Raw genomic sequence first — 24,007 nt, 5'->3', positions numbered from 1 at the left:
AAAAAAAATTTATTTCGCTCTGAACTGAAACTTGTCAATGTATTGCAACTTGGGATAAAACTACATTTAGTAACTATGTAAACAATCAACTTTTCTTTTTTTTTTTAAATAGTGAAGGAAAGAGGTGAGAGAGGGAAGGCATTAAAAGTCCCTGAGTCACTTACAATTGATATTACCATTAACATTATACAGAGTACAATCAATATTTTCTATTTTTAACAGTGGAGGAAGTTTGATTGATAGAAAGTTTCTTATGTGTTTGAGATTTCATTCTGGGAGTCTTTCAAGGGTTTTACTCTACTTCTCCCATTTACCTTTATTTTCTTCTTTTTTTTTCCAGTACATATTCACCTAGCTTGTTAGTTCTTCATGTAGATGCAATTACTGTTTTCTCTACAAACTATATACAAGCCCTATTTTGTTCTTCTTGGGTGTGAATGTGAGATCTTTGGTCGTTTTTTCCTACGACTTTATCACATTGGGATGATTTTAGAACAGTTTCCAATATGTTTCATCTCACCATGGCATCTTGCCATTAGTTTATTGTGTTGCCTTCAGAACTCAACCATTGTTTAACACACACATGTGAAATTTGACAGGGGACTGCCTTTACTATCAATGGCATTTGTTTTTAGCTTAAGAGACAGAGAGAAATAGGGTTTGCTAGAAAATAAAAGAGAGGGAGAAAGTTCCCTTAAGGGGTGAGAATTGCTGAGAGAGAGATTTTATTTTTAATATACTGATTTTATTATGCAAGTAGATATTTCTATATAACTCATTCTAGGAAATTTTTACTAGTGTGTGTGTGTGTGTGTGTGTGTGTGTGTGTGTGTGTGTGTGTGTTTACTAAGAAATTTAGAAATTCATTATCGAAATAAAATTTTTATTTATTAAACAAAATACGTCAAAGCATTTAATAATATTTTTTATATGTCACATATATTTAACCAGAGGATTTTGAGGGAAATTATTAAACATTTTTATTAATCATTATTTTTCTCAACATTCTTTATAGTTTATTTAGTATTTTCTGGTTCTTCAGTATTATCTTGTTTCTCAGCATTATCTTCTTCAGAATTATCTTGTTCTCTAGTATTATCTTCTTCTTCTTCGGTGTCTTCTTGTCCTTCAGAATCTCGTACTTCAGTTTCCACTTGTACATTAGTATTCCCTTGTACTTTTGTATTCTCTTGTACTTCAGTTTTGTCTTGTACTTTAGTATCTTCTTGTACTCCAGTATTCTCATCTATTTTAGTATTCTCCCGAGAACGTTTTAATTCATTTCCTTTCTCAACTGTTTTCCTATTGTCTTCTCCTTCTGGCATTGGACTTTTTTCTGATTCCGTTTCATTATTGGTAGTCTTGCTTCTGCAATTAGTTCTTTTGTCTTTTGAAACAGGTTTTTTCTTAGCGTGAGGTTTCTGTAAATTATTAAAGCAAACATATATTTGGTGCTGTACTTGTGTTCAAGCAAACATTGAAATGAGATGAGACATATGCAAAAATAAGAAACATGAAAGGCAAGAGGGAAACCCAACAATTTGTAGGCTGGGAATTTGGGAACTGGGAATCCTGGAAGAGTAGCCTTACAAACCTCAAGAAGATATAAAGCATGCAAAATACCATGATACGCATGCACACACACACACACACACACACACACACACACACACACACCATGTGTCTCATAAGTTTGTCAAGACATTGAAAATGTTTAAAATGATAAATTACTTAAGGAAACTGTGTATATAATATAATGTAATGTGTGTGTGTGTGTGTGCATGTGTAAATGTGTGTGTGCATGCGTGCATGCACATTGTGTGTGTGCATGTGTAAATGTGTGTGTATGTGTGTGTGTGTGTGTGTGAGTGTGTGTGTATGTGTACATGCTTGTGTGCCCATGGTTTCAGCTGACAGGATCAGGTTGTAATATAAATAGCTAATGTTATCTCTAACTAAGACAGGCCTGATAACAAGTCTCACCTAGCAATTTATTGTAGCAAACTGAAACATGTTATGACTAGAACCTTAATTAATATTTAATATAAAAAATTGGCATTGATATTCTCTCTTTCCATGCAGACAAAATGCTCAACTTTTCAACATCCTCATGAACAACAACAATGACAAACATTTACACACACCAGCAAATTATGTTCACATTCACAATAATATAGACACACACATATATATAAATATACGCATGAATACATACATAAATATATGCCTGAATATATACATACATATAATACAGACATACCCATATATATAAATATATGCATGAATACATACGTACATACATACATACATACATACATACATACATACACACATGTGTGTATGTTTGTATACACACACATACATAGTTTGTTTGCAAATAACTTGTAGATGCAAGTTCTCCCAGTTAAAAATCTTGTACTGGGTACTAGGGACCCGAAAGGATCACCAGGGAAGAAAGCATAATATTTTGGTGACTTTATTGTGCACTGGCTCCACTGCCTGATTCAAGGACCCACTTGCTAGATCAACTGGTTATTAACTTTGACCCAATTTTTTTTCTAGCCACATCCCATCATCTCTTTTTAGCCAAATCCAGTGACTCAATTTTTCAACTGTGGCTTGCTTACCTTTCATAATGGTATTTGTTTTATGATGATTCACAACCAACAGCAATTATCATTGCCTCAAACTACTCCCTGGTATTCCACTACAACCAGCTTTGGTTAGATGATATACCACCTTCCAAACAACATCCAGGCATTTGGTGGTGTTCATGCCAGCCATTCTTCCAAGTCAGTGCAGTACACCATTATTATTTTCATGGGAAATTAGCTTGATTTGATTTACACACACACAATTAATTAATTAAAGAAGATTGGTCAGAAATGATGAGACTATTGTTTTCTTAGTTTATTTATATACAAGTATAAAAGGTCTTGGAATGCTCAATAAAGACATAAAGAGTTAAGCAGTATTTTATTTCCTTAGGAAAATTCCCAGACCTTTTACACCTGTATATAAATAAGTTAAGAAATGATACCTACATTACTTCTGACTAATTTTTCTGAATTATTTTAATATCTTAATTTACTCTTCTGTACACTCCAAAAAAAAAAAGAAAACTTTATTTCTCTTGGATGTATGTATATTTTTTTTAATTCATTTACTAATTTCCATCTTTGTACTGCAGCTACACTCAAGGATTTTTAAATGATTTCAGTAAATTGTATGGAACTTATTTACATTGATTGTACAATAATCAAAATGGCTAAGTTCATCTTGACTACTTTAAACTATATACCATAAAGTACTTTCGTTCAACTTATTGGTTTATGTCCAGTTTTTCTTTGTTGAAAAGAAAGAAGAGAATGTATGAGAAGATATCCTTCACAGTAAGGTGGATCCTGAAAGTGATTTGCAATCAGGAGATATGGTTTCCCTTTTAGCTAGTATGTACTTGTATATGTAAGGACAACTTGTAAAACTTCAATTCTGGAGTTAAGGTAGGTTGTAGGATCTTTGATGTTTTGTAGTATTTGTATCCTCTGAGACAAAGTCTGCACTTATTGGTTCTGTTTATACACGCTTTTAACTTCACAAGCACTTTCCATTCATTGTTATATTTGATTCTGTCTTTCAAAGGCCATGTTTAGCTTGCCAATGTTGTAGTTCTCTCTCTCTGTCTCTCACTCTCTCCATGTGTATGTGTGTGTCTCTATGTGTATCTACCTTGCACACATAGACATGCATACATATATGGGCACATGCATGCACTCACAAACACATACACACACAAATGATATTGGTCTCGAATTTTGGCACAAGGCCAGCAATTTTGGATATAGGGGTATGTTGGCAGTATTTGAAATCAGAAGGGAAGTCGGAAGAAATGCTGCTAAGCAATTTTTCCCGCATGGTAATGATTCTACCAGCTCCCTGCCTTACACACACATATAAAATTGATTTCAAATTTTGGTACAAGGCCGGCAATTTCCTGGGGTGGAAGGTTACTCAATTACATCGACTCCAGTGCTTTTCTCAACCCTGAGAAGACGAAAGGCAAAGTATACCTCAGCAGAATTTGAACTCAGAATGTAAAGACAGATGAAATGCCGCAAAGCATTTTGCCTAAGGTGCTAACAATTCTATTTCTTTACTACCCACAAGGGGCTAAACACAGAGAGGACAAACAAGGACAGACAAACGGATTAAGTCGATTATATCTACCCCAGTGTGTAACTGGTACTTATTTAATCGACCCCGAAAGGATGAAAGGCAAAGTCGACCTCGGCGGAATTTGAACTCAGAACGTAACGGCAGACGAAATACGGCTACGCATTTCGCCCGGCGTGCTAACGTTTCTGCCACAAACAATATTGGTTTCAAATTTTGGCACAAGACCAGCAGTTTAGTGGGCAGGACTATGTCAATTAAATTGACTCAAGTGCTTAATTGACACTTATTTTATCAACCCCAAAGGGATGAAAGGCAAAGTTGACCTCGGCAGAATTTGAACACAAAACACACAAATAATATTGGGAGTGGCGTAAAATTGTTAGTAATCATAGGATCATTTTTCCTGAAGGAAACACATTACAATTGAAACAGAATCGACCAATCCCAATTGCTGTATAGCTATTATAAATTCTTTGATTCAAAGTTGCCATTGTCGTCATCATGTATCATACGCCCTGAAGTACTTTGATGACACTACAACGAAAATCTTCCCGATTAAGTGCGTGTTCTCCAGCTGCCTTCCCACTCTTGTCCAATCAGCACTTGATATTGTCCATACATTGCATTTTTTGCCTGCCCCTTGATCTACTGCCCTCCACCCTTCATTCTATGATAAGGTTTTCCAAATCTGTACTTCTTCAAATATGGCCATGATAGATCAGTTTTTGTTTGTTCACAATTTTCAAAAGTTACCATCGTTCACCTGCTTGTAACATTTATTCATTTGTCCAGTAATCATTGTGAGAGATTCATTACATCTCCTATACACCCACGTTTCAAATGCATTGATTATGTCCTCTCCAAATTTGTTCACAGTCCATGCTTTGCAACCATAAATGCCTATTAGCCAAATGAGCGCTCACACTAACCTTGTTTGTAACTTAGTTGGGACACTTTTGCTGGTCCAAATGTTATTAAGCTTTTCCATAACCAATATGAGTTTTGTTTTCTTGTGGCTGAGATATAGGCATCATTTATTATTTCTTGTTTTCAGTCTTGGCAAGTAGAGCAATATTGTATGCATATTTTAGATCAGAAATTTGCAAGCCATGTACTTTGATGCCATCTTTTTGTGTTGCTTCTCACATTATTCACTCAGTGTAGATGTTGAACATACATGGAAAAAGAATACAGCCTTGACGAAGTCATTTCCCATTTTTTAACTTTTCTTTGTTCTTATTAAAGGAAAAACATTGACAAGTGTGTGTGTGTGTGTGTGTGTGTGTGTGTGTGTGTGTGTGTGTGTGGTGTGTGTGTGTTGTGTGTGTGTGTGTTGCGTGTGTGTGAATGAATGCACAAATGTATGCAAAATGAAACTAAGACCTGTGAAGCAATTATGATGTGTGCGCCCTCCAATTTTTTTCTTTTCCCATTAAATTGCGATATAATTGTTATCTACGCCAGCTGAAAGGTATTTTCATTTTAAAAATATCCATTTTCCAGAAAGTTATAAAGAAACAAAATCGAGAGCAGATATGGTTTAATTTCTAATAACTCGTGTTATTTATATTTCAATAAAGATTTTTTTTCCTTTCTTAGAAAGCTGTGATTTCATTTTCAATTTCTTTTTTTTTTTTTTTCTTCATTGAAGTCTTGTGATGACAAAAGGCACAACATAACTTGGCATGTATAAACATACGTATACTGATATATATATATTTTCAAACAGATATACAAGTCTGAAAGAAGAAAAAAAAATCAGAATACATACGTATAATCACTTCATTTATACACTTACCGTACTGGACCACCAGTCATTGGGAAAATGGGATATATTATTCAAAAAGGAACGATTTTTCTTCCAGTCTTTCTGCCAAGTTGCATGGTTATATTCTGCTCGCCGGTTCAATATCCTCTGCAAAATATCTTTATTTTCTCTACTAATTCGAATTTGCTCTCTTTGTCTCTTCTCGGAATTAAGGCTGAGAAACAAATAGACAAAGAAATTATTTATATCAAAACACACACACGCACTCTATATATATATATATATATATATATATATATATATATATATATAAAGTTAAATCCAGACATGAAAACACAAAGAGAAAACACAAAAACACGAGGACGTGGATCAGGATTTCTTGCTCCTTCATTAGCACCCATCCAACCCATTAACCAGCCACGAACTCGGTTAAATAACCACTAAATATAGTAGTGTACTAGTGGCACTCCGTCGACTACGACGACGGAGGTTCAAGTCGATTCGATCAACATAACAGTCTGCTCGTGAAATTAACGTGCAATTGGCTGAACACCGAACTTAACGTAGTTCTCAGGGGAATTCAGTGTGATAATGCTGGCCCTTCGAAATACAGGTTCTACATATTTTTACCAGCTGAGTGGACTGGAGCAACGTAAAATAAAGTGTCTTGCTGAAGGGCACAGCACACCACCGGGAATCGAATTCACAACCTCGCAATCACTAGCCGAATGCAACAAACCACTAAGCCACGCGCCCTCATACATAGCGGTGTAACATTATTGGACATATACGAGGAGGTACTCTAAAGTAAGCGGAAACGTTCTCTGTGGGACGAGCCCGTAGTAGTTCAGGCTTTCCGCCGCTAGAAGCCACTGATGCAACCCTCTGGCGTCAGTCTGCCGACTGACGTCCTCGGGTGAGGTCGTATTGCCACGTGATGTGTTTTTGTTTTGCAGAGTTTCTTCTCTGTTCGTCGATGTTTGCAATGGCTGAAACGAAGAAACGACGTGCTTCCGTGAAATTCTGTTTTCTGTTTGGGAGAACGGCAGCTGAAACAGTTGTCATGCCACAAACAGTTTTCAAGGACGCTGCCATGAGCAAAACACAACTTTACGAGTGATTTTTGCGCTTTAGGAATGCTCACTTGTTACTTGAAGACCAATATCGTTCAGGGCGGTTATCGACCGCCCGAACGAATGAAAACATCATGAAAATTCAAGAATCGATCTTGGAGGACCATCACCTAACAACTGACGAACTTGTTGATATGAGTGGTGTGTCCTGGACCTCCTACCAACGAATTTTGAGCGGGGAATTGCGAATTAAAAGAGTTGCAGCAAAATTCGTGCCTGGCTTGCTCACGGAAGATCAAAAGCAGCCATAACTGAATGCGTGTTATGAACTGAAAGAACAGTTGGAAGTTGATCCGGACCTTTTTTTGAAGGTCATCACGTGTGACGAAAGCTGATGCAACGGAATTTGCAGTTGTGAAAGCGTGAAAAAAAACCCACGAAGGCGTTAAAAGGCATCACTTCGCAAGAGTTCCAGCACTGCTTCGAACAGTGGAAAAGTCTTCTGGACCAATGCATTGCTTCAAATAGAGAATCCTTTGAAGGCGACAAAAGTGCAAACATGTAAAACTAAGTGAATAAAATAATATTACAAAAATTCCAGTTTCTTTTAAGTAACTCTAAGGTCGCATACGCAAAGATCTCCATTTGTGAAATATTCTGTTGCTTGCGTTGACAATTGATCATGCAACTAATAGATTCCCCAAGACTTTGAAATGTGAAGCATCAACGTCATTGCTCTCCTGAACAGTAACCATAATGTTATCATGTCATAAACTGATTAATTATCTTCAGTTCTCAGACGACGTACACTATTTAATTCAATCTGAAAGTTTTTGATTTTTACCAACCTCTTATATAAGTAATCATTGCGGTTGTCAATCCTTCCCCGCGTTCGCATAATGTAACCCATTCTTTCCAAAAGTCTGTGATTATCTCTTTCAATGGTGGCAAGATTTTCTTCTTCTAACTGAAAATGAAATAAAATGAAGCATAAAAAAATTAAAACTAAGAGGAATAATGATTATGATGGAGAGTTTTAAGGTGGAAAAGAAGACATTTTTGTGAAATCATTGCATATTTTGTTTCTAATTTAATTCAGTTTTGTTGTATTCACTCACCATCCAAAAAGTGTTTTTCTAACGTTGAATGTTTCATGTTCATACCTGTCAGTTGATTTCGAAGGTTTTAGTTATTTTGAGCGTCTATTCATCTGCTATTACATGAAACAAATGGAGGATAGATCACTATTGGACATGATTGTCTTTACTTCTGTAAGACGTGTTGAATATAATCTTATCAACTATATATACATTAATACACAAATTATTATATTACTTCTTATCTGAATTAACTCTGTCCAGAAATCCATTAACGAGGAAGATTATTCATTAGCTAAAGATTTTACAAACAAGCGAGTTAGAATCAGAATTTATTGAGAAATGAAATTTTGGTCTAAAATTTTAAATGGTATTGGAGGATTTGTCTTTTATCTTTGGTATTTATCTTTTACTATCTTGAATCATTGAACTGCGGCCATGGTGGGGCACCTGCCTGAAGGATTTAGTTGAACAAATCGACCCCAGTTGTTATTTTTTAAACCTATCTGTATCTTTTGCAGAATCACTATGTTACGGGGACGTAAATAAAGCAGTACAGGTTGTCAAATGGTAGTGAGGACAAACACAAAGTCACAGATGCGTACACATACATACATATGACGGACTTCCACAGTTTCCGACCACTCAGGAAGCATTGACCGATCTGGGATTATAGTATATGGCATTTTTTCAAGATGCCGCCGCACAATAGGAATGAAGTTGAAACCACGTGGCTACAGTACCAACCTCTGGACCACAGACTTTTTCCTAATAGTTTATTTTATTTATAACACAAAAGAAAATTAGAGGAAGGTTTAAGAACTTCAGAATGCAACACCGTTAGCTGTCGACTTTCAAGAAGCATTTACAACCAAATTCTATTTACAAGAAACATTTCCTAAAATATTATTGGCTACATCAGTATTTTTCATTTACACTCTCCATGGGTGCAATATTTTCTACATTGTATCAACTGCATCAATTGTTCTCAATAACAAATGCTTAGTAGATACCAGTTGTAGATAACAGCTAACCTTCGGCCACCCTCTTGGAACCTGTTGTGTCCACTACTCTGATTGGTTGGTATTGGCACAATTTGTCTCTTGCTCTATTGCGCGCCAATATGCAACCCAACCAATCGCAGCCTTCTGATAAGGTCACGTGCGATAGTCTCTTCTAAACCTCAGTTTGCGCCGACAGTTCACTATAAAATGCTAGCTTCAACACCGTCTTTCGTCTTTCGGTTCCAGACCTCTTAAGGTCTAACTACTGACCGCAGGACACAGCCAGTTCCAGCGACGACCCACAGCAGCCACATGGACGCGTCAACACTTCGTCCAGCAGCATTCAGGACCTCCATCTCCGTCGCCTTCATCTTAGCGTCGTCAACATCTCTCTACGTACACAGCAACCAGCAACCCCTCACACAGGTTCTATCTCCTCACTGTTTGTGAATTACTTTACCACGGTTAACAGCAAGTACAACCTGCGAGAACTCCTGTAACAACTCAACCGGCTTTGCATTGTAGTCACAGCTTCCCGCACGACATGCGCCTCAATCAGTTCTGCATTTCAACCTCAACATCTTGTTACAGAACTTCAATTATCGTCTACCTCGACTACGAACTGGTATTTATCATCCTTGTGTCTGAATATTCTTCTAGCGTCCTATTATAGACTCTTTCAATGCTCTGTATTTAATGCATACACATACACATTATGTATACATGACGGCCTGTCTATTATTATTATTATTATTATTATGTATATATGACGCACACACAGACATACACATTAAACTATCAATAAAATCTTCTCTTAAACATTCTACCGGTTGTGTCTCTCTTTTCCTTCTGGCACTTGTACTCATTTATACTTTTTTTATTTATTGTAATCGACCGTGTGGTGTACTAAAGGAGCCATTCTAGTCACCTCTCCTTCGCACGGTCGTTTTACAGAGGCATCTGTCAGTCTCGAGAGGCCATGGATCTGTGCCCGAAGAAATCGTGTCAGCTGCTGATTGTGGTCCAGCGTCTGTTGTGGCTCTACAGGCCCACATGGGAGTGGCAGTCACACATACAGCGACTGCATGAGAAGGAGCTCTCTGCCGGCGCTACTGGTTTTTCTTCCCGTCAAGTACGTTTTTCTTTCGTGGTGAGTTCCTGTTTTTCTTCCGCTCGCTATATTCCCTTTCTCAGTATTTTTCGCCAGTGTAGGCGTTCATATGCAACCTCCAGCCACCTCATGACGTCCAGATCAAGTGACTTATCCCTCTCACAGACGTCCTTAAAACGAAGATGAGGTCGTCCTCGTGCTCTTGTGTCGGTGGTCAATTCCCCATACAGGAGGCCTTTTGGGACCCTCCAGTCCGGCATGCGATGTACATGACCGAGCCAGCGCAAACGACGCTGCTGGAGCAGGGTGAATATGCTGGGTATCTTGGTGTTGTTGAGGACTTCGGTGTTGGTGATGTGGTCGTTCCACCTGAGATCCAAGATGCGTTTCAAATTACAAAGGTGAAAGAGGTTGAGACGCCGCTCCTGTCTGAAGTAGAGGCTCCAGGTCTCACTGCCGTTAAGTAACGTACTTAGGACGCCTGCTTTATAGACAGCAGTTTTGGTGTCTGCGACCAGTTTTCTGTTTTCCCAGACTCTACTTGTGAGCCTGGCAAATGTGGAAGATGCTTGTCCAGTTCACCTGTTGATCTCAGGGTCCAGGCAGAGGTCACCAGCGATGGTAGAGTCGAGGTAGGGGAATTCGTGGGCTACCTCAAGCTTGTAGTTATTGATGGTGATGGAGGAAGAGGTTGCTTGGCACCTTGGTCCAGTACTTTGGTCTTCTTCAGACTGATAGACTGAATTCCTAATAGGCCTTTTATGGTGTGGCATTTTTGAGACTGTTTTATAAACATGTATAAGCATGCGGGCAGGCAGAAAAGCAACAAACTCAAAGACAACTCCAGACGACACACACACTCTAGAGACACCGCAGGAGTTATAACAAGTAGGCAAACTGGAAGCAGTGGCATTCATGCCTTCTCAAATGATTTTAGCACTCTAGAGCCGACCATTCATGTGTACATGTTCGCACAGTTCTAGGTAAGAATTAATTAACTTTTTTTTGTAGAAGACTAGTAGTTGCAAATATATATGTCTTCCCCTTCGATGCCACCCATGTTGTGCAAGAAAAAGGCCTCGGGGATCTTTTCGGTTTGAACGGCAGTTTTTTCTAGCGGTGTCATATGAAATTGTCACCCATAATTATGACCCTAGTATCGATCAATTGCATTTCAATCTGTTTTAGGGTTAGGGTTAGTGTTAGTTAGGGTTAGGGTTGGGGTTAAGGTTGGGGGGAAGGGTGTCTTTTTTTCTTCACAAATGTAAATAAACCCAATCTGTTTCTTAAACGAGGGATATATTCATACGGCACATAATGTTTTCACCTCAATAGACATCATTGATTGGTTGAAATTGCAGAAATTGAAGAAAAAAACAGCAAATATCTTACAAACTATAGAATTTTCTCAATAAAACCAAGAGAAAAAGATGTTTTATAAACACATTCTACCAGTATACGAAGTTTAAAAGTATTTAGTTACGTGGAAATTATTTTAAAAAACTGCCGGTCAAACCGAAAAGGTCCGGCCTCAGTATTAAAGCCGATATTACTTGGCGCCTGTGTTATTGTAACTGTTTCTGTCAGAACGCAAAAAACCACAACAAATAACGCAAGGCATTCTGTCAGATGCTCTTACACTTACACCAACCACGGCCGGGATTATTACTTTTTTATTGATTTCTAAAAGACGAAAAGGAAAGTTGACTTCGTTGGGAGTTGAACGCAGGGGGTCGCAACAAATACTGCGAGACATTCTATCTAACATTCTAATGGTTCCGACAGTTTGCCACTTTAATTTCTGCAATAGAATTTTTGTAATTCTAACTGGAATTCTTTCGCTGAGAACGTATTGCCACCCTTCGAAAGTGTATCAGGATATGACTTCTACTTTCATCAACCAACCAGCCAGCCAGCCAACAAACAAACGAACGAGCAAACCAACCAACCATCTAACCAACCAATCAGCTGGCTAATAAAAGGATACAATCGGATCCGGGTTTCTTATAACCAGAATAATTGGGCGTTTGTCTTTGGCACCAATTCTTTATGATATTTTATGAAATCTGGTACTTTTTGTTATCATCATTTTGTCTTTAGTCTTTCTTCAAAAATCAACAAGAGTTTACGAACAAAATACTCATAAAATAAACAAGCATCATTACAAAGGTCAATAGTTACAAGAAAATTCTTTACTTTTATGGCTTGTGTTTTTTTTTTCGAGAAATATATTTATTTATTTGAATAAATAATACGTGTGTGTATGTATGTATATATACATACATACATACATACATATATGCATATACACACACACATTATATATATATATATATATATATATATATATATATATATATAAGTATCGTCGTGGCACTCCGTCGTATATGAGGACGAGGGTTCCAGTTGATCCAATCAACGGAACAGCCTGCTCGTGAAATTAACGTGCAAGTGGCTGAGCACTCCACAGATACGTGTACCCTTAATGTAGTTCTCGGGGAGATTCAGCGTGACACAGAGTGTGTCAAGGCTGGCCTTTCGAAATACAGGTACAACCGAAACAGGAAGAAAGGGTGAGAGAATGTTATGGTGAAAGAGTACAGCAGGGTTCGTCACCCCTCCCCTACCGCAGCCTTGTGGAGCTTTAGGTGCTTTCACTCAATAAACACTCACAACGCCCGGCCTGGGAATTGAAACCGCAATCCTACGACCGCGAGTCCGCTGCCCTAACCGCTGGGCCATTGCACCTCAACGCACGCACGCACACGCACGCACACACACACACACACACACACACACACACACACACACACACACACACACACATATATATAAACACATATATATACACACATATCATGCTCTTTGAAGCTCAAAATAAATTTGCTTATAAAGTGACGTTTTTTTTCTCTCATGTATTTAAATGAAAAATTATGATTATATAAACTAAATTTATATTTTATTGTGCAAGCTCCTTTATAATATTATATGCTTTCATGTTTTGTTACAGAGTATTTATAAACTATATTTTTTTTCTTAGATATTGATCATTCAGGCGGCAGCGGTTGACTCGGCTAGTTGGTCTTTGTGTTATTTCCAGTTATGATGGGTTATTGAACTGCAATTAATATTATAAGTCAATTATTAAATTATTGTAAATTATTAAAACAATGTGTTTGAAATAAGTTTATGCAGTGAGACCATGATTCTCACTTACCAATTGAGATGAAAAGACAGCATGAAAATTATGAGTTGAAAAAAAAATGCTAACTGTTGATTTTCGTGTCGTAGGCCTCTCTGAATTATCAACAGTATGGTATATATACTGAAGTGTGCCCGGAGATGGAGCTGCCCCAATATAGCGGCAGTCCAAACACTGAAATTAGTAAAAAGAAAACAAAGAACTGAAGCAGATACAAACCCTTCACAAATATATAATATATACCCCATATCTGAAAAGATGTTATGTTTGAAATTGTCTTACCTGAAGTTTCTTCATTTTCAAATGCAAGTGCATGAAATTCGGTGGTGGCTTATTGTCAATCATTGGAACAACAGTTGCAACCTAGAAAAATAACATCATACATTTTACAAATGAATGTGAGTTTATATATATATATATATATATATATATATATATATATATATATATATATATATATATATATATATATATATATATATATATACATATATGTAATACCTACATATATATGTATATATACATGCACAGGACATCAAAAAAACGTTGAACACAATGAGAAACGAAAACATAAAAACAAAACATAGAAAATGAACTTTTTTTCGAACAATGTAAGAAACAAACAGAGAAACGAGACATGCAACATAAAGAATATTCTCCCTGTTTCACCTACTCCGCGTTCCGAAGGCATATATATATATATATATATATATATGCATACATACAGTAATGCCTCGATATACAAGTTAATTTGTTTCCGGAGACCGCTCGTAAGGCGAAAACTCATAAAGCAGAGAAATAATTTCCCATAATAGCAATGTTATAAATCATAATTCGTTCCCAGAAAAATGTTTTACCTATAGCATTTATGAGACTCATAAATAAATGGCAATAAAACAACAGTAGAATGTAAAGATTATTTTATGTAAAGTAAAAAGAATGTCAAGATAATTTATAATTAAAAAAATATTATTTTAATCGTTTTCTTAATCACTTTCACTTGCACTAGACTCGCGCACACCATCACTTGTAGACTCGATCGTCATTTCACAAACACTCGTAGACGGACTTATATGTTTCTTTAAAAAAGTCGAGTTGTTTGATTAGAAGAAGCTATTTTTGCTCTCTACAAATTTCTCAGTAATACGCAGAAGCATTTGTTATGAAACTTTTGCCACTTCGTTCAAAATTTAGATCTAGTGCTTGACAAATCTATTATACAATAAAACATGTAAACCCGGGGTCTCGTAAAGTTGATCCTCGTAAAGTGAGGTATTACTATATATATATTAAATAATAAGGGTGAAAAATTGAATATTAATTTGATTAATATCAATTTAAAACCAGTGGTCTAGCATATTAAAATCTGAAGAAGATTCAGTAAAAATTATATTACATACATATAAGAGGGATGACCACTTTGTAGAACTGTATAATGTTCAATCTCATGCGGACGTTTCGTGTATATTTCTGTAAATTATATTTGCAAAGACGATCATACTGATGAGCTACGGACAATTATGTAAGTGGTAATAGCGAAACCGGTTTGTGATTAATCAATATTTTATTTCTTTTCATTTGTTTTGCTCGCTTACGTTCTGGTGCTTACTAAATTTCCTTGAGAACATTTCTTTCTTAGTGGTAAGACCATAGCGGATCTACTTCTAGTATAATGGATGTCCACATAGTGGTCATCCCTCTTATATGTATGTAATATATATATATATATATATATATATATATATATATATATATATATATATATAAAATGTATGTATGTATAAGTGTATATGTGTATGTGTGTGTGTATGTATATACATCTGTGTATGTATGTACGTATACATGTATGTATATACTTATGCATGCATGATATTTGATTTATCGGAATTTGCTCCGCTTCTAGAGAAGAAAGAGCAATTGTTTAGTGACAATTGGAACCAACTCTAAATGAGCAGGGGAGATAATCTCGAGAATAAAAAATTCTCTGAAACTGAAATGCCATTAAAGAAAAGACAGTCTGATAATCTGGAAACAAGAGGACAGCAATAGATAGGTATTTCTGTCTCAGTAGTATTCATCAACAAAGCAGTTGCCCCTCTTATCTCCAGCAGAACAAGAAACTTAGATATACAAAAAAAAAAAAAAGAACACAATTATGACCAAGGTATTCTGTATAATTGAAACGAAAGTGCAATAAGGAAAATAACTAAGAGAGGCCAGAGTCATGTATTTGAACAACAAGGATGAGTAAAGGTACTATATAAGATAGACTCTTGATTTTGTGAAAAATATTTCCGCTTCCTGAGAACATGGAACAATCATTCGGTGACCATTATGATTAAGACGTGTGTGTGTGTGTGCGCGGGGGGGGGGGTACATACGCACTATTTGTATACAGTCCCCAAATCCCATTCAGGAGTGATCGATATCGGTTTTTTCCCATTTCTGTGGCTTCTCAACATCACGCACCTGAATCGAATCAATGACTGTATACAAATAGTGCGTATATACTCCCCCCGCGCGCGCGCACACACACACATATATAAACGGCAAAATGTCTGTCTGTGTGTGTGTGTGTGTGTCCTTTATACAAATCCACAATTTTTCAGTTAGAGGGCTCGCACTTTCTATGGTCATTCAAAACCGTCAAAGGGTGGTTGTGAAGATCTTTTCATTTCCCAGTTACCACTGAAAGCCATTTAAAAAAATCGATAAACCGACCACTTATGTTTCAGGTAACAAAAGTCTTTAATACAAAGATCGTAACTCACTTAATCCAGCAGTTTAATCTAAAGATATTAAACCATAGCAAGGGAAAAACTCTTTAAAACTCTGCATTTCCCTCCCTTTGTTATGTATCACACCTCAATACTGTACCAGACCAATTTATCCAATTTAGGACCGGAACTGTCTCGGATTTCTGGATTTTCCAGTTTCCCAGAGAATTTCTAAACGTTTGCTTAAAATCTCTATATCTATAAATGGCAAAATGTCTGTTTTTTGATTGGACGGAGATAATTTTACACCTGACAGTTGAATGCGCGTGCGCATTTGCAGACAGTCTGTATGGCTGCGCATTTTTGTGTTTTGCGAAGACGCGTTATCATGTGTTTTGGCTTTCAAACATGCACGCTTTTTTGATTTGAGAAATGCCGGGAATAATTAACGTGTTAGACCAAGTGAGTAACAAGAGAGAGGGATTTTCATGAAAGACCAAATATGCTTGACTAGCACTAGACCCGACAACGCCGGGTCATAGTGCTAGTATATATATATATATATATATATATATATATATATATATATATATATATATATATATATATAATACTAAATGGGACAAGAACGCAAAACATCCGGACAGTTAGGTGATACAAAAATGGGACAACAAAACATTCAAATAGACGATACAAAGAAAACAAGGACGGGTCATTTGAAGTTTTCTTTCCCCAGTCAAGTACCAGATTATCTTCGCAATTTCGACTGATTATACTTGAGATTGCTCCAAACTAGCCAGTCCCAAGAAACAACTAAGCTAAGAGCATTAGATTCCTTGGAAGAAAGCAACAAATGTATACAAAAACAAGGACGGAAAAAAACGGACAATGTTACACAAATACAATAAAAATAATAACTGGACATAACAACAGGTGTCTTTCGACTAAGGACAAATTAAATTAAGCTGGTGTGTGTGGAAATGAAGCCTTACGGTAGGGATACAAGATTTCACAAACACAGGGAGGAATATCGATGTTGCACGGACAATGGCCAGATCAAGAAAGAAAGAACATGCTTGGTCGAACGCGACATCTTTCTCTTTACATCGATAAGCTAGCTGGCAATCTGTTTACTGATAGTGATGTTGGATCAATAGCGGTTGTGTCATTGTCATGAATAGAACTCAACCTTGACAACAGGATAAGAACCGTAAAGACCATCAATAATTTTCTTTGAAAACTTATTGTAGCTTCAGTCAAAAACACCATTGCACGAAACACTTCATGTGAATCAAAAGGATTGAATTATATGAAAAGCAGTTCAAACACTTAGAAGTGCTTCTTAACATCAGCTACAGAAACGACTGTCGATATAAATTGTTTAGAAGTACACTTGTTCAATAAATGAATCTCAAGGAATGCTTGCATTGTATTTGTTTAGACCTATCTATATATTAAATCTCTTTCTCTGTCTCTGCCTCTCTCTCACTCTCTCTCTCTCTGTATTTATAATACAACAAGAAGTAACGTGGTACAATAATACTAACGGGATATGTGAATATTTCACAGAATTAACGGTATTCTTAATGGGTTATTTCTGAAAACATTATCCAAAAAAATCTGAAATCATAGCCTGTGTTGTGCTTGTATCAAAAGATAGTTACTCATCTGCTACTCATTGAAAAGTGAGAAAAATTGGAATACGACGATTACTTAATGCACTTTATATATACACTTTATATATGCACAATTTTATAGACTTAATACACAGCACTCTCCCACTTTCTCGCTCACTCTTCCCCTTGCCCTTTTTTCTCTCTCCTTTTTCTTTCGCTCTTTGCCTTTCCCTTCGACTAATCACGTCAAAGCGTACCAGACGGGCTAAGCATCGGAGGAAAAGAAGTTAATTTTTTTTTAAATTACACATTTCATGCACCACCACTTCCACCTCTCGCCTACCCTTCCACATCCCTCCCATCCTCTCCTTCCCCTCCATCCCCTTCAACTAATCACGTGGAAGCGTTACGGACGGGCTAGGTAACGGAGGAACAAACAGAATTATTATAAGAGTGGTGAATCTAAAAATCGCTTATTTATTTATTTATTTATTTATTTATTTGTTTGTTTGTTGCTATTCCCTGTCAGAATTGCTTCATTTACTGAAAATGCAGAAATATTTTTAATTACCGAAAAGTGTAACCATCTCTAAGTAGAAATCCATTCGTCCCCACCACCCGTAGATATAAAGAGAGCGGAATCTGTAACCCACTTCCAGAATTTAGCGGTCGATTTTGCCTTTCATCCTTTCAGGGGCGATAAATTAAGTACAAGAGGCGCACTGGAGTCGATGTAATCGACTTAATCCCTTTGTCTGTCCTTGTTTGTCTTCTCTATGTTTAGCCCTTTGTGGGCAATAAAGAAATAAGTAATGGCTCCAAATTTTGGCCCAAAGCCAGCAATTTTAGAGGATGGGTAAGTCGATAACACCGATCCTAGTGTTTAACAGGTGCTTATTTCATCGACCCCGAAAGGATGAAAGGCAAAATCTATCTCGAAGAAGTGCTGCTACGCATGTTGTCCGGTGTGCTAACGATTGTGACAGCTGACCACCTTCCATAATATATAATATTGTTCAATACTAATAGCTGATTCATTACTTAGTAACAATCCGGTAATTAGGCAGCTACGTATGATGCAATCAAACTAGGTATTCGCATACATTTGCAGTTCTGCAGTCACCTATGGATACGACACACACGCACATAGACACGCGCATGCACGAGTAGATACACACACACACACACACACACACACACACACACACACACACACACACACACACACACACACACACACACAAATACACTATGATTTCACTTAGGCATAGCGATACTAATAACCACTTATTAGAAGTCAATAAGTATAAGGCTGCGAGCTGGCAGAATCGTTAGCACGCCGGGCGAAATGCTTAGCAGTATTTCGTCTGCCGCTACGTTCTGAGTTCAAATTCCGCCGAAGTCGACTTTGCCTTTCATCCTTTCGGGGTCGATAAATTAAGTATTAGTTATGCACTGGGGTCGATGTAATCGACTTAATCCGTTTGTCTATCCTTGTTTGTCCCCTCTGTGTGTAGCCCCTTGTGGGCAGTAAAGAAATAAGAAGTCAATATGTATATGCATTAGAATAAAGCTCTAGGCTAGTGGTTCTCAACCTGGGGTCCCGGAACTCTGGTGGTCCGCAAAGGTAGTACTGGGGATCCGAACCACTGTGGAAAGGTTGGGAACCACTGCACAAGGCAAATACGAAATACAATATACATTATTGAAGGATAAGGGAACTAAAATTATGTTATCAACTTCTTACGGCTGTTTCTGCTGTAAGAAGCTGTGCACTCAGAACTGAGTGCTTGTGCCACGCCTTATAACCTATTTTAATGGTTCTGAAGAAGCTAGAAGATATTGCACAGATGCTTCTTATCACAGAAATATCTGTAAGCTAATGAAGTTGATTTCGTAGTTCCTCTTCCCCTGTCATTCAATAATTTATTTATTTATTTATATACATACATACATACATACATACATACATACATACATACATACATACATACATACACGTGTCACTAAAGAATATTACAGCCGAATAAAGAAAATATGGACCTCAGATCTCTCTGCATTCCATAACACAATGGCCTACAATGTGTTTGCAGTGCCAGTACTCACACCAATATTTGGGCGGCTAGACTAGACTCTTGATGAGATCCGAGCCATTGATGTGAAAACCTGAAAAATACTTAAGAAGCACACATGTTTTCCACATAAACAGTGAAGTAGACTGCCTCTACCTAAAACGCAAACAAGGTTGCAGAGGCTTGCCATCGATCCAAAATGCCTTTGAATGTTGCAACATATCCTTTTGGCAATATATTTTAACCACCAAGTGTTGAAATGCATCCCTTGATCAAATGTGCATACATGAGGCTGATAATATCATAAGGCTTGGAAGGCAGCTCCTTGAATAACACCCTTTGTCTGATAACCTAGAATACATGCCCAAAAAAGTCGCACGATTCTACCGCAACGTATCATCAGCTGAAATGATGAGACTATATGAGCAGAAGACTATGCATGGATATATTAGTAGAAAGCTTCATGATGATAGTAACATCGATCATCAAAGCAGTTTATCATGGGCCAATAGCCAGATTACTACCTCCCACTTTGAAGGGTATGCGTTTGCAGTCCAGGGAGAGGAAATATCAACCAAGTACCTGATGCACAAAAAGGATAGCGATACAGGAAAAGTAGTAAAATGTGACAACCGATGCAGAAATTGTGGAGTTTACACTGAAGATATTACCCACATCATAAGCAGTTGTCCGAAAATGCCATCATGGTATTATCAACCGTTGTGACAAGATGTTGTAGCTAGGACACTCTATAATAAAATCCGTCGGAAGGATAATCCTGAAGACAAAGAAATAAGAACCTGCAATATGGTAGAAGCCATAGCCACTCATAATAAAAAGGAATACTAGTAGAATGTGCCAGTGAAGATCTCAATAAAATGTAAACACCACAGACCTGATATAATGATTTGGGATAGAGAAGGAAAACTGTGCACAGTTGTGGAAATTAGGTGCTCAGCGGATATTAACATAAAGCTGAAGATCAGTGAAAAAGAGAACACATATGCTGAACTATTGATAAATCTGAAGTTACACTATCCAGATTACAAGTTCAAGTTTATACCTGTAATTATTGGAGCCCTGGGATATGTAGGCTTCTAAAAACCAGAAAGGAGAAAGTTAATTCGAAGACTACAGATCCAATCCATCACTGGAACTGAAAAAATCTGTAAAACTTTCCAGAAGTTTATTATTTAAATATATATGAGCGTGTCTAGATATGCAACTATATACACGAGAATACATACATAAAACATACAAATCTGCACATACATACACACACACACACACACGCATACATACATACACACACACACACACACACACACACACACACGCATACATACATACATACATACATACATACATACATACATACATACATACATACATACATACATACATACATACATATGAAAAGCTTCTTGACCCAAATGTTAAGAACAAAGTACAACTAGAAAAGTTGTACAAGACTCAGAAAGCAGACTTGCAAAATGAACTCGGGAGGCTTAAAGACACTTGGTGAAAAAATTTGTCTGAAGAAGTCTAGGCGGTCTATGACAGGAAAAATACTAAAAGTTTTTATAGTTCAGTGCGGCGAGCTTTTGGACCGCAATCTTCACCATATGTTCCCTTGAAGTCAAAAGATGGAAATGAAGTTATTAAAGATCCTCCTGGAATAATGAATAGATGGAGAGAACACTTTGCAGATCTTTCCCGCAATCAGTCAGTAGTGAACATGGATATCATAAACAACATTCCATAAAGAGAGATAGTGTAACACATGAACGATACACCTTCCACTGAAGAAATAATTTTGACATTATGTAAACTGAGACCCGGTAAAGCTCCTGGATTGGGTGGTATTCCAGTTGAAATTCTGAAAGAAGGTGGGATCATATTTCGTCTAAAATTCATAGCTTGTTAACAGTGAAGGTGTCGCGCACGGCAGGTGGGGAGTAACTGATAAAACTCCGGCAGGTCGTCATCAAGCTATAGATCAGGACCGAAATCGCAGTCAAAAGTGCAAAAGAAAAAGAATGAAATGAGGTAAGCAAAATAGTAATAGAATTCTGGCTGAGAAGTTAACGAAATAAAAGAGGCTTCATGAATCAAATGAAGAGAATACGGGATGAAAAAGGAGGTTTTGAAGCATCCGCCCAGCCGCTGATAAACCAAGCAAGAGTAATCAGTATGAACGACTGGATTACGGGAGTAGAGATTGCAGAAATTCAGAGAAACAATAAAAAAACAAAGAACAGGAGAGTGAAACTGCAGTAGCAGAAATCAGTAATGAAGGGGTAAGAGATGAAGAACGTAAAAATATATGGAAACCGCAGAGTATCAGAAATCCAAACTAAAATTGGGACAGCAACGGATCATGATAAAACGGTGGCAAGAGAAGTCCGTTCATAACAAATACTTTGTTAAACTAAACAGAAAAGTAATAGACTAAACAAAATCCTAATAAGGGCTGAGAAGCTCAGGACTCAAAGCAGAGACTGAAGGATATTTAATTGCAGCACAAGATCAAAGCCTTCTCACCAGAAATTACTAAAAACGTATAATGAAAAGAAATACAACTGCAGAATATGTGGAGATGGAGAAGAAACAATTAAAAATTATGTCTCTCTATTCACAGACACGAAAGAGTGGGGACCTATATACACCGGAAACTATGCTAACACTATGGAATAACAACAGAAAAGAAGATGGTATAGGCACACACCAGAAAAGGTCACAGAAAATGAGAAAGCAACCAAACTCTGGGATATGCCATAACACACAGATAGAGAAATTAAGGCCAATAGGCCGGATATAGTTGTCAGAGATCACCAAGAAAAAAATTGCTTTCTAATCGATGTATCAATACCAACAGATGACAATGTTTTTCTAAAAGAAACGGTAAAACTTTCAAAATACAAGGACCTGGAATTAGAGGTAACTCGAATGTGGAGTCTAAAAACAGAAACAATTCTGATCATAGTAGGCGCATTAGGTATGATAAAAAATATTCATACAAATACATCCCCAAAATCCAGGACTAACAAGTAAATATAATATACAGAAAATAGAACCACTAGGCACTGCACACATCCTACGTAAAACACTTTCAATACAGTAAAAATAAGAGCATCACAACAAACCACAGCCCATACTCAAGGCACACAGAGCTACGCTCGGTAGTGCAGTGAAAGCATGTGATAAAAATAAAACTACTGAATAATAATAATAATAATAATAATAATAATAATAATCCTTTCTACTATAGGCACAAGGGCTGAAATTTGGAAGAGGAACTAGTCGGTTATATTGATCTCAGTGTTTCACTAGTACTTAATTTATCGACCCGAAAGGATAAAAGCAAACTCAACCCCGGCGGAATTTGAACTCAGAACGTAGCGATGGATGAAATACCTATTTCTTTACTACCCACAATGGGCTAAACAAAGAGAGGACAACCAAGGACAGACAAACAGATTAAGTCGATTATATCGACCCCAGTGCGTAACTGGTATCGACCCCGAAAGGATGAAAGGCAAAGTCGACCTCGGCGAATTTGAACTTAGAACGTAACGGCAGACGAAATACGGCTGACGATATATGCATATCTGATCACAAGCAAAAGTAGTGGGGGAGCATTATAGCCATGTGTTGAGAGGAATTCTTTGTGATTTGGATAATTCACCTTTGGAAACATGGGTGTTTCGTTCAACATCCTTAAACAATCCTTATTCAGGGACCTTTTTAGCGGGATGGGCTACTCAACCAGAAGAAAATTCTACCTGGGCCCCACCCGCAAGATCATGTGCTGTTTATCTTGATATGAGATCACCATGTCGCGCACATATGGTTGTGATGCATGTGCCTGGTGTACCCTTATCAGATGGGTAGTCATGATGGGTACACTGGGCTTCGTATATTTGTACCTCAGGGTCACTTTGATGGCATGCACTGCTCTCTCACTCAATAATAATAAAAATAATAAGTATCAGGCCCTGGCTCTCATCGTAACTGATTGGAAGCGTTATTATGTACATTTGTTTTGTCTTGGTTTAGATGATAGGTTACAGCAAATATTCTGTTCAATACCACAGATTTGCTTATCAGTTATTTAACCTTAACTAGTTGAGTATGTCCCTTGATGGCTGACGATATGTGCATCTCTGAT

At 37.2% G+C, this 24,007-nt stretch overlaps 1 protein-coding gene across 1 annotated transcript in view; it reads right to left on the bottom strand.

Annotated features, from left to right (window-relative positions):
- Positions 1 to 871: 871 nt before the first annotated feature.
- Positions 872 to 24,007, bottom strand: part of LOC115212002 (protein kinase 4-like) — a 41,845-nt gene continuing 18,709 nt past the window's right edge. Inside the window, exons 2-5 of the mRNA XM_029780788.2 lie at positions 13,714 to 13,794; positions 7,866 to 7,984; positions 5,975 to 6,158; positions 872 to 1,421 (exon numbers count right to left, since the gene is read on the bottom strand). Of these exons, the coding sequence (XP_029636648.1) occupies positions 1,017 to 1,421; positions 5,975 to 6,158; positions 7,866 to 7,984; positions 13,714 to 13,794 (789 nt within the window). The 3' untranslated portion in view covers positions 872 to 1,016. The remainder of the gene's footprint in view (positions 1,422 to 5,974; positions 6,159 to 7,865; positions 7,985 to 13,713; positions 13,795 to 24,007) is intronic.

The sequence above is a fragment of the Octopus sinensis genome, linkage group LG5, assembly GCF_006345805.1.
Source record: "Octopus sinensis linkage group LG5, ASM634580v1, whole genome shotgun sequence".
NCBI classification, from domain to species: domain Eukaryota; kingdom Metazoa; phylum Mollusca; class Cephalopoda; order Octopoda; family Octopodidae; genus Octopus; species Octopus sinensis.
The sequence above is the reverse complement of the archived record's forward strand: the minus strand, read 5'-3'. Positions and strand labels throughout refer to the sequence as shown.